The sequence below is a fragment of the Astyanax mexicanus genome, chromosome 1 (genome assembly GCF_023375975.1).
Source record: "Astyanax mexicanus isolate ESR-SI-001 chromosome 1, AstMex3_surface, whole genome shotgun sequence".
NCBI classification, from domain to species: Eukaryota; Metazoa; Chordata; class Actinopteri; order Characiformes; family Acestrorhamphidae; genus Astyanax; species Astyanax mexicanus.
Window position 1 is genome coordinate 96,366,178 of NC_064408.1, and position 11,414 is coordinate 96,377,591.

Sequence of the window (11,414 nt, forward strand, 5' to 3'; positions counted from 1 at the left end):
TTTATTTTGAATTTTGAACTGGGCTACAATTCAGGCTCAACCCTCTAATAATATCAGGACTACAGATCATGTCTGAAATCATGAGTGACATGACCATGTCTTGACATACTTCTATTACATATAGTACACCTATTCAGGCTTTAGCTGTGGAAAACTTATTTCGTAAGCTTTAAGAATCAAAAACACAGCAGTCAATCAAAACAGAGCCTGTGTACTTAAAGAATGAAAAAAAAAAGTCTAGTTAAATTGTTAAATGTGAGGTCAGTTGGGATGTAAAATGTTGGTAAAAGCCTGAATTTATATAGGGCAGTTCACGGATATTAGAGTCAGAATTTGTTTAAACAAGTAGTGATGTCTAAATAGTTCAGTGTCTCTAAAAACTACATTAAAGATAGTTATGTCATATTCAGTAGCTACAAATACAGAATTTTATGACGAATCCGACTTGTGTAGGACAAAACAGTGCCTGAAGTAATCATTGATATTTTTTACATTGACTTCCAACAACAGTAAAGTTTTTGTCTTTACTTGTTGTTGTTTTTTTTATTGAATTGTTTTGAAGATTTAAGGCTTTTGTTTGTTAGGCCCATAACCCTCACTGCTCTCTGGGTACCACACCGCTCCGGGCATGTTTGCTCACTCACAATATCACTGTGTGTCTTCTGAGGTTAACCACAGAGCAGGTATTATGTCATTTTACATTGGTCACATATCACTGTTGTTTGATGGACTGTTCTCAATCCAGAAGTGAAAATGAGGTGTTTAAAACCTCCAGCAGCACTGCTGTGTCTGATCCACTCATTCTAATCTGGATACAGGATTGTGGACCAGAATGGCAAGACTAACTGATCTTAATGACTCTGATAGAGGGTTCATTATTGTGTCGGACTCATGAGGAAAAAGGTCCTTAGAAGTCAATCACATGTCACTTTAGCTCTAGAACTAGTTCGGTCATTGTGTTCAACCATTAAGTGTACTTACTGTTTTCTAACATTTCAAGGTCAATCATAGACAAAAAGATAATAGACCTTTTGAGACCCCACATCTATTAAAAAAAAAGGAACTAATTAGTCATGACAATACCACCACCTTCATGTTTCTACACTTACTATCTTATCAGCTGCTCTGTAATGGTCCTGACCACTGAAGAACAGGGTGAAATGAGGATAAAAAAATATGCAATATAACAGAAGGTAAACAGTCTGTAATTCTAGAACAACAAAGTGCTCCCATATACTCAATGGAGCTGAAAAAAGAAAAAAAGTGTAGAAACAAGGAGGTAGCGTTGATCATTTGGCTTATCGGGGCATGTTTAACTGTCTCCACCATGATGATGATTATCTTGATGCTTGTGTATGAGTATAAAATGTGAGATAAAACAGGAGCAACTGATCCTTATGTAACTGAGAAAGCCAGCGAAGAATCAATTAGATCAGTTAGATTTTGCGTATTCATCTATCTGTACTAGCTGCAACACTGATTGACCAAACAAAATAAAAAAAACAACAAAAAATAACACTTGACATATATGTCTTGAACTATACACTTTATTTTCGTTTTCTTTAAAACAGAAAATTATTTCACAACAGGCCGTCTCAAGCAAACCCTCACATTAACCTGCCAACACCTACAAAACTGTATCAAAAGTGCACCATAGTGTTATACATATTTTCAGATTCAATCTTTGTTTTCACCTATAATCAGGAATATTATAATTTCATAATATTTATACAAATACCACTCTGTACAAGGTAGAAATACTTATACCCACAAAGCCCCCCATTACTTTGAGCTTTAAGCCCCTCCCCCCTCTTTTAGGACACACCCCTATTTCCCCATGCACAAGCCTTTGGTCAAATCAAACTCACAGGCTTTAGAAAGGTCGCAGCATGAAAGGACAGTTGACGCCTGTTGTATCTATCGTACAACCCTTTACACTTAGCATGTTTCTGCTTCATGATTCACGATTCGCTCAGTGGGAGGAAACATTCTCACAGTGTACACACAACCTTCACACGACTTTCAAACAACCCTGGAACTGCATCATGTCCAGACTGCCACAGCAGACTTGCGGGGGAAGGCCGGGGACACGTGGGAGTGGTGGTGGGGGGTTTTGGGCCAGCCTGCTCAGGTGGGATACAACAGGGCAGGCCTGTTCCCCAGGTGTCCAGGAGGGGGCTCACTTTCTAACAATCTCAGTCTCTGGACTGGTAGAAGAGAATGTAGCCCGACTCAGAGTTCTTGGAGATTTCCGAGGTAAGTCCGTAGAACTCTTCTATTGCCTGGGCATCAATTTTCTGCAGAAAGAAACAAACAAAAAAAGACAGTTAATACCAGAAATCAAACAACAAAACAACAGTGAGGTTTATTTTCTACTGTGAATGACTGAATGTACTTTATATTTGTTTGTTTTTCATGGATACTGACAACATAATTCAGATTTCTGTGTTATTAGTTCTCATAACTGAGGTCCTCTTATAAAAAATGTTTCTGGCTTAGCTAAGAATAACTGTTTTAATTTACACAACTGAATGTACTTGTGGGTAAAACTGGGATTTAAAAATGGATATTTGTTTGTTTTTCTCAGTTTTTTTTTACTGACAACATACTTCAGATTTCTGTGTTATTAGTTCTGGGAACTGAGGTCCTCTTATAAAAAATAGTTTCTGGCTTCGCCATAAATAACAACTGTATTTACATTTACACACTGGGCACACTGTGTGTTATTATGTTGCTATTGTGTTGCTGTTTTCTTTGTCCGGGGTGGAGTAAATCAGGCAGTTAAGTTAAGTCTAGTACTGGTGTGATATGAATTTGCAGAAAACATGTGGATAAGTGTACAGCTATGTTTTCTGTTGCTTTTTTCCAGAAAGGATTCAGTATGCTGTCTTTTGTTTTTAGGCTCATGCTACTTTAACCCTAACTAAGCCCACATATCCGAGAGCAAAAACTGCTGTAAAAACATGCCAATTCACATCCTTTAAAAAGAGTAGAAGTAACTTTTTTTTCTATTTAGAGACTAAGAATCTGAAAATTTCAGATAATGCATCTATAAAGTGTGAATGATACACTACCAGCCTTATAAGCCAGAAGAAATCTGATAGCTAGTGTCAATGCTGGGAAGCAGAACCTACGGTCTGCACTAATTAGTCTACGCTACTTATTTAGAATTTACAATGGCTGTATGATGCTTCTGAATAATGCATGCAGGCACTGTAGCGAGAGAACATTGATGGATAAAAACAGAGGGATGTAGAGGCTGAAGGATTTTACACAGTAATACAAAATATTACATAACATGAACTAGAATTTGAAAGTTTTAGGGCAGAATTAATACAATACAATCAAACTAAAGCCTGATTGTATTTTTTTTATGCTAGAATTATAGGACACATAACAATTAGAAACTGAACAATTATTGCATTATAATACTGGAAATCAAGTTCTGAGCTACATTTTCCATTAACAAAAGCTCTGCCCTGGTTCAGGATATTTTCAGATTTTATTTTGCATAAAATAGTACGCCACTAGATAAAGCAGCTCACCTCTACAATGTCATCATCAAACAGCAGCCAGAAGTCATGACTCTTTACAATAGCGATGTAGTGTCCACGATTGGGCCCACTGTAAACACAACCAGGTTAAGAATCAAAAAACACATCAGAAAAATGTAATGCCTCTCTCTAAATTTACTACAGCACTTTTCTCCCCACACCTACCTTCCACAATGCACCACCACAGCCACCAGGTCGTAAAGCCTCTCTGGATTAGTGGCGTCTCCGGATGTGTTGAAGAGACGGAGCTCCAAGGGGAAGACCACGCGGTAGCTTAGCTTAGTGTAGCGCTGAAGCTGCTCCATATACTTAAACCTCTTCAGATGAAGGGCTAAGATCATGGGTAGCTTTTTCACCCTCATTCTACAATCACACACACACACACACACACAAACACACACACAAACACACATCAATTACATTTTTTACTGAACATAATAAAATTCAATATGAGCACAATATTAAACTGTTGCCTGTACGGAGTTTGTTTTTCTAGGTTAGCCCAGCCAATGCTTTTAGCTTTGAGTTACTCAAGGAAATCAAAATAATTTGAATATATTTCCCTAAAAGTTAAAGTAAACATTTTAACTGAAAGGTCTAGGGGTGTAACAGTGTGTATATATATCCTGAACTGATGAATGTAATGCGGAACAAAAGTTATCAGATGCAAAACAATATTTCTTACAGCTTAAGTAATAAGATCATCTTATATGGTTTTCAACTTTCACAAAATAGATCTAACTGCATAATCATTCAAAAGAAAAACACTGCTTTAGTGAATAAAAAAAATACATATATCCTTAAATCACTAATTAATAAAAATGAACATTAAAATATTAAAGGGGGAATGAAATAAAAAATTGTTTGTTCAGACAACACCATGCCATAGAGGGTTAACAGGCGAGAAAGAGTGTTTTATGTGATGCTCACACTACCATTGTCACCTTTGTGTACTGTAAAGACTCAACAAATGCCAAACAATAATTAGTAATGAATTAAATAATATATAGACATACTACCATTACTAGTACTGATAATAATAACAAATGTGTAGGTGAGTGAGTGTATTAAACATCTATTGAAAAGTCTAATTAAACCAAGAACAAACTGAAAAATCCCATTGTCACATCACAAAACAACAACTTTCTTTTTTAATTATTGATCAAACATGTCCATCTGGGTCTGATTCAGAGGAGAAATTCTCACCTTTTGTGCGCCTCCTGTTTACTTCTACATTCCTCACAGTAGTATTTGTATTCACTGCACAGGGTCTCTGTGTTACTGAATCCCCTATAGAGATGAGAGAAGAGGAAAGGTCCTGTATTTAGTTCAGTGCTGGAGCTGCACAGTATGATCACACACAACACTAAGCTGAGTGTGAACACTGACAGACAGAGACAGACCTGAGGCAGTGTGTGATTGAAGTGTTCTGCTCAACATCCACAGACAAATCCAAGAAGTCCTCATCTTTGCTGCTTATCTGTGAGAGAGCAAAATCCAAAAGCATCAATCAGATGACGATAAAGCAAATCACAAATAACAGAATCAACAGATGCAGTTTTAGATTTCATACTGCTCGCCCTGACTGTCCATTAGTCAATACAGACATTTAATAAGACGCATTACCGTCTCGCAGGTGAGGCAGCGCGTCTCATTGGTCAGCGTGCCCTGGAAGATCTCGTGTACCCAGGTGGTGGCCGGTGGGGAACCATTATTCTTCTGTGAATCGAGTGTGCCGTTGGCCAGTTTTCCATTCTGTTTATCCTGCTTCCTCTCCTCCTGGAGGAGGTCAGCGATAGTGTTTAGCAGGTAGTTCAGGAACTCGTGTGCATCCTGTTGCATGTAGTTATCGAACAGCTCTGTGGGGGGTAACAGGAGGGGACAATGTTGATTAAATATAGTTGTAGTGTAATTACAAAAAACAGGCCTAGCCTTGGTTCACAAACCTTCTCAAAAATAGTTTTATTTAGAAAAAAAACACCTTCCTTTATTTTCCAGCTTAACCCAAAAATGGACTACCACAAACAATGTCCTTGTACTTTGTAGTTAAAAAATCTAAGAAAACTTTAATGCATTGAGCAGATTCTTAACAGATGCAGTTTACCACATTATCATTACAATTCTAAATTGAAAATTTAATGATATTTATGTTTATTATCTGCAAAATTATCAGAAATAACATGTTGACAACTACTCAGATCCCTCACTGTTTTTTACTTCATAACCTCCTGATAGTAGGATGCAACCTGACAGCTGTACCATCAGGAAACACACTATGAGGTTGTCCCTGTTAAATTTATGACTGCAATGCAGGCGGATCTTGGGAACGAAACTCTTTGTATGGCAAAAACTTGAAAATGTTAATTACATCCTATGACTTATTATTACTTAATAACTACATATAAAGTATTATGTTGTATTCTAGTATTTAAATAAAGAATAATATACATAAAAATAAGAAAATAATGAGCAAGCAACAATACAATGGCTAACACCTGACATTTAACAGTAAATTAAATTTAAGACCTAACTAAGTTAAAGAAATGGAGAGCTGACACTCATAATGACCATTTTATCTTCAGCAAAAAATATTGAGTTAATGTCCATATAGGTCTGTCACTATTATTTTTATAATAATTGCAATAAATTATATTATCGTTATAAAACCATTAAATTCCACTGACCTTAACGATGATATAAAAGCATAACAGAGCAACTACACCTTTTTAACGACAACAGCATTATAATTAATGTATAGTTTGGGAAATACATATTTTTTTCTTCATGTACTGCGTGTCCATTTATGGAATGATAAGTCATTAATGTAAATATCATGACAGGCAATATCGGTCAGTGCAGCACTGTTTAACTTAAAGTACTGATAAATACAGCTCTGGAAAATAATGAGACCACTTAATGATGATGTTTTTTCTTGATTTCACCAAATTGAAAACCTCTGGAATTTGATCAAGAGGAAGACGGATGATTACAAGCCATCAAACCAAGCTGAACTGCTTTAATTTGCACCAGGAGTGGCATAAAGTTATCCAAAAGCAAGGTGTAAGAATGGTGGAGGATGCATGAAAAACTGTGATAAAAAACGAGGGTTAATACACCTTATATTGATTTCTTTGCATTATTTGAGGTCTGAAATCTAATAAATGCTCTGAATGACAATATTTATATTAGGAATTTGGGAGAAATGTTGTATGTAGTTTATAGAACAAAACAACAATGTTCATTTTATTCAAACATAAACTTATAAATAGCAAAATTCAGAGTAAGTGATTTAGGAACTGAAGTGGGTTTTTTTTCCCAGAGCTGTATAAATATTTTTATACAACCTGTAGCTCTCTAAAATTGGTATCTTTATATGTCGTATTTTCGGTGTCTACATATTCAGTCTTGTCTGTGCTCTCTCATTACTGCATGGACCTCCCTTCATTCCTCTTACCATTTTCTTTCCGTAGTCTTGTGATGAACTTCTTCGGGGGGATAACCCCCACCTTCCTCTTCTGGTTGGCGATGCTGTGGAACAGGTCAGCCAGGCAGGTGAGCAGGTTCTCTTTACGCCTCGGCTGACTCCTGTAGGCCAAGATCTTCTCACGAAACGGCCGGCAGAAGTACAGAGCCTGGAGCACGGAGTTGCAGTAGCAGGTGTTTCCAAACTGCAGGTCAAAACCCACACGTAAACACAGGACCAAACAAAGCCAGGGGGACACAAATTTAAGGCAGTAACATGGCGATGGGTGACAAATATAAACGTCTTTTGCTTACATTGACCAGTCCAAAGTAGTGCTCGTTGACAGGGAACTGCTCCGAGCCAATCTCTTTTTCCAAAGCGGAGGCATTGGCGCCCTAAAACATAAACAAACAAAAAAACTGTAAATAAAAGTGTATGTGTGGTTTCATATGACAAAGCTTTCACTAAATCAAACAAGGCACTGTATCCAATATACAATCACATAAATTCTACAGACTTCTCTGTAAAATTCCAAAGTATTTTAGACCTGAGTCTAGAAAATTAGCCCTAAAACGCAGCAGTACACTGAGCTCTGCATTAGGCATGTGCCAATATAACAATGTAATTCCACAGTAACGGAGGTAACTGGTTTCCTGGGTCGTTGTCCTCTCGGTACTCAAGATAGCATGTTGGGTATGAAAGGACAATAATATGACCTTTACCATGAACTGTGAAGGTGCTTCAAAGAACAACACACAGCTAAAACAGCCGTAGAAACATTAATTAAAGCCTCAGAACACAGAGTTGCAGTATATACAGACCAGATCTGAGTAACTAAAAAAAATCTCTGATCAAAGTGTAAAGTGCCCTATGTGCCAATATTGTGTGTTGAATATTGTGGTATACTGTATTGCTGAGCAGCAGCATTTAGATTCACAACCATAACATCCATCAAAATGTATAAACCAGTTTAATCAATCAAAAATATTGCAAATAATGCATTTAAAATTCTCATTGTTTTCAGTCACGGCATCCCAGGAATTTGACTATTATTCATTTTTTAGAACTGACTTCGTACTGACAATGACAGGAGGGATGCACAGAGATGAATGTTTTTGATTGAAACCGAAACTGCACACAACTAAACATTTGGGAAAGCACTGAACACATTTTTGAACACTGAACATATATAATATATAATATTCCAGCTGTTTGTGATTTGTTTGCGTTGTCAAAAATATTATTTGGTCTTTTCACACAAAAAATACTTTTCCCCCCATTTTCAGACGAACATTCAGAACATCCCTAATTGAACTAATTTCTGTGTGGAAATATAATACTAATATAGAATACTAATATTGATCACACTTCCCATATCAGTGCATTCCTATTGTCAACTATAAAAACGATACTTCAATTTGAGAAAAACCTTTTTATAATATGAAATATACATACAACAAACTGAATGCTATTTACCAATACCAATTACCAATGCTATTTAATCATGTCAGTGTAAAGCAGTGTTTACCTAAACCTAATAAAACCTATACCTATAAGTACCACAGTTTAAAACATTATTTACGTGGCCTTGGTTAAATAAATCATTCCTTCAATTCAATGACTAATTTTTCAAAATGTAATAAATTGTTCCCTCAATAAAGCATCCCTTCTAAAGAGAGGAAACACATTGGAAAATTGGTAAATTAAGGAGAAAATGTCTCTAAATATGTTTCTACCATGATATTTTAGAGGGAGTTTTCATATCATGGCCTACTACAGACAGCTGTCACCATGCAGCTTATAGGCTCCATTCAAAATCTTTAGGGGAACAGTTGTAAAAACTTTTAAAATAACAATGTAATCTGTTTTTGAGTGGCGTCACCTCAAAAGCACCTAATGCGTACAAACGACTTATATAGCCAGGACTTAAATAAGCCGTTCCCACACATTAGGAGCTTGTTGCCATGCTTTAATAAGTTGTGTCGTGGGAATGAGATCCTAACGCGTGGCCACAGCTTATTAAGCCATGGGAATGAGATCCTAACGCATGGGAATGTCATCATAACCATTGGGGACGACTTATTAGGGTGTGGGAATGAGATAATTATATCATGGGGATTAAATTGGGAGCCAGGCCTTAATTATCTCATCCCCACACATTAGGATCTCATTCCAATGCTTTAATAGTTGTGGCGTTGGACTGAGATCCTAATGCATGGCCACAACTTATTAAGACATGAGAATGAGATCCTAACGCAAGACAATGACATCTTAATGCCTGAGGATGACTTATTAACGCTTGGGAACAAGATAATTAAGTTGTGGGGATGACTTATATGGCCTGGACTTAATTATCTCATCCCCACACATTAGGATCTCGTTTTCTGAGCTGTAGTAGTCCTGGCATGAGATCCTAATGCATGGCCATAACTAATTTAAGCATGGAAAAAAAAAATCTTAATGCGGGGGGACGACTTATTAAAGCGAGGGAGCGATCATAGTTAATAAGGTGTGGGAATGATCCTAATTATTAAGCTGTGGGAATGAGATCCTAACGTGTGGGGACGACTTATTAAGGCGTGGAAATTAGATAATTATATTGTGGGGACAAAATCGGGGGCCAGGCCTTGATAAACTCATCGCCACCCATTTGGATCTCATTCCAATGTTTTAATAGTCGTGGCATGGAACTGAGATCCTTACGCATGGGAATTACATCTTAACACATGGGGACGACTTATAAAGGCGTGGAAACAAGGTCTTAATACGTGGGTATACCGATCCTGATCCTAATTTGTGGCCACAACTTATTTAGGCTTACACGTACATGGTCAGGACTTAATTATCTCATTCCCACGCCTTAAGAAGTCTTCCCCATGCATTAGGATCTCATTTCCATGCTTTAATGAGATCCTAATGCATGGTCACAACTTAAGACGCAGTAACAAGACCCTAACGCAAGGGAATGACATCTTAATGCATGGGGATGACTTGTTTAAAACACATGGGAACAAGATAATTAAATCGTAGGGTCGACTTATATGAACAGGACTTAATTATCTCGTCCCCACGCATTAGGATCTCGTTTCTATGCTTTAATAGTCATGGCATGGGAACGAGAGCCTAATGCATGGCCACAACTTATTAAAACATGGGAACGAGATCCTAATGCATGGACACAACTTACTAAAACATAGGAACGAGATTCTAATGCATGGCCGCAACTTAGTAAAACATGGGAACGAGATCCTAATGTATGGGAATGACATCGAATGGGGACGGCTTATAAAGGCGTGGGAACAAGATAATTAAGTCGTGGGGATGACTTATATGGCCACGACTTAATTATCTCGTCCCCACGCATTAGGATCTTGTTTCCATGCTTTAGTAAGTCGTGGCCACGCATTATAACATATTTTTAACATGTAATTTCAGTTTGGGGGGATCCGTGCTGGTTAGCGCATATGAACCCCGTGCATTTCTCACTGCTAGCTCGAATAGCTCTAATAGCTAATAGAGCTATGCGGCTAAGCTACGTTCCGCCGAACTGCACATCTGAAAAAGCTAAAGCGCCAGTGTTTGTTAGCTGTTTTTCCCCCGACTTCTGCAGCGTTATTTAGTGATTAATCGTGTATTTAGTTGAGGTGTGAAACAGACCTGTTCAGTGCTGAACTGCTAGCTAATGAAAATCCAGCAGTCTGGAGAAGAAGCCTGACTAACCGCAGAGCTCCGCTTTGCGGTTACTGGGTCAAACAGCTAAATCAAACAGCGGTGTGAATCCAGGAGACACCAAACACACTCCACTAAACACGATTTCAGCACGACCCGGGCGAGCAGCGGCGGAGGATAAGACATTTACGATCAAAAACATGACAGGAGCGCAGTTCGCAGCTGCAAATCCTAGGCATAATCTGGCAACCCTGAGGAGCAGAACACCGCTCTGACCTTACTAAAGCCCCGAAAAGCCCCAGCAAACGCGGCCGAGCTGCAGAGACAAAACCCCCCGCACACAGACACAGAAATCCAGCGCGCGGCTGAGTCAAATCTACTCACCATGGTACAAAAAGAGGCGAATTTGGAAACTGTCATTAGGATTTCCATTCGCCCAGCGCCATCTTCCACCCAAACCCTGCGCGGAGGCGAAGACGACGAGCCGCCCCGCCAGGTCTTAGTGCTCGGGATTAAACAGCGTTCAAACACACACACACACACACACAGTCACTCACTCATACACACCACATTATAACTACTATACTCTACAACACCTGCACACCTGTATACACACACGCCACCTGTAAAATTCTGTATATTTCCACAATTAAATAATAGCAAAACTCGATTAATGCTCTAAATCTGCGCCTGTTCTTAGTTAAATTAGTTAACCCAGCTTGGTTAAC

General features: G+C 38.1%; 1 protein-coding gene across 1 annotated transcript; it reads right to left on the minus strand.

Annotated features, from left to right (window-relative positions):
* Positions 1-1,531: 1,531 nt before the first annotated feature.
* On the minus strand, positions 1,532-11,374 carry usp12a (ubiquitin specific peptidase 12a). The gene is made up of 9 exons (XM_007249000.4): positions 11,071-11,374; positions 7,332-7,412; positions 7,009-7,222; positions 5,181-5,413; positions 4,958-5,034; positions 4,761-4,844; positions 3,720-3,917; positions 3,546-3,624; positions 1,532-2,297 (listed from the first exon to the last, which is right to left on the minus strand). The coding sequence occupies exons 1-9, from the start codon at positions 11,116-11,118 to the stop codon at positions 2,196-2,198; spliced, it is 1,116 nt and encodes a 371-aa protein (XP_007249062.1). The 5' UTR covers positions 11,119-11,374; the 3' UTR covers positions 1,532-2,195.
* Between the last annotated feature and the right edge of the window lie 40 nt (positions 11,375-11,414).

Coding starts and splice junctions, on each gene's coding strand:
- usp12a (XM_007249000.4), bottom strand. CDS start 11,118: ATGGAAATCCTAATGACAGTTTCCAAATTCGCCTCTTTTTGTACCATG. Junction 4,845..4,957: donor TCAATCACACACTGCCTCAG/GTCTGTCTCTGT, acceptor TCATCTCTATAG/GGGATTCAGTAACACAGAGA. Junction 3,918..4,760: donor AAACAGGAGGCGCACAAAAG/GTGAGAATTTCT, acceptor GTGTGATTGTAG/AATGAGGGTGAAAAAGCTAC.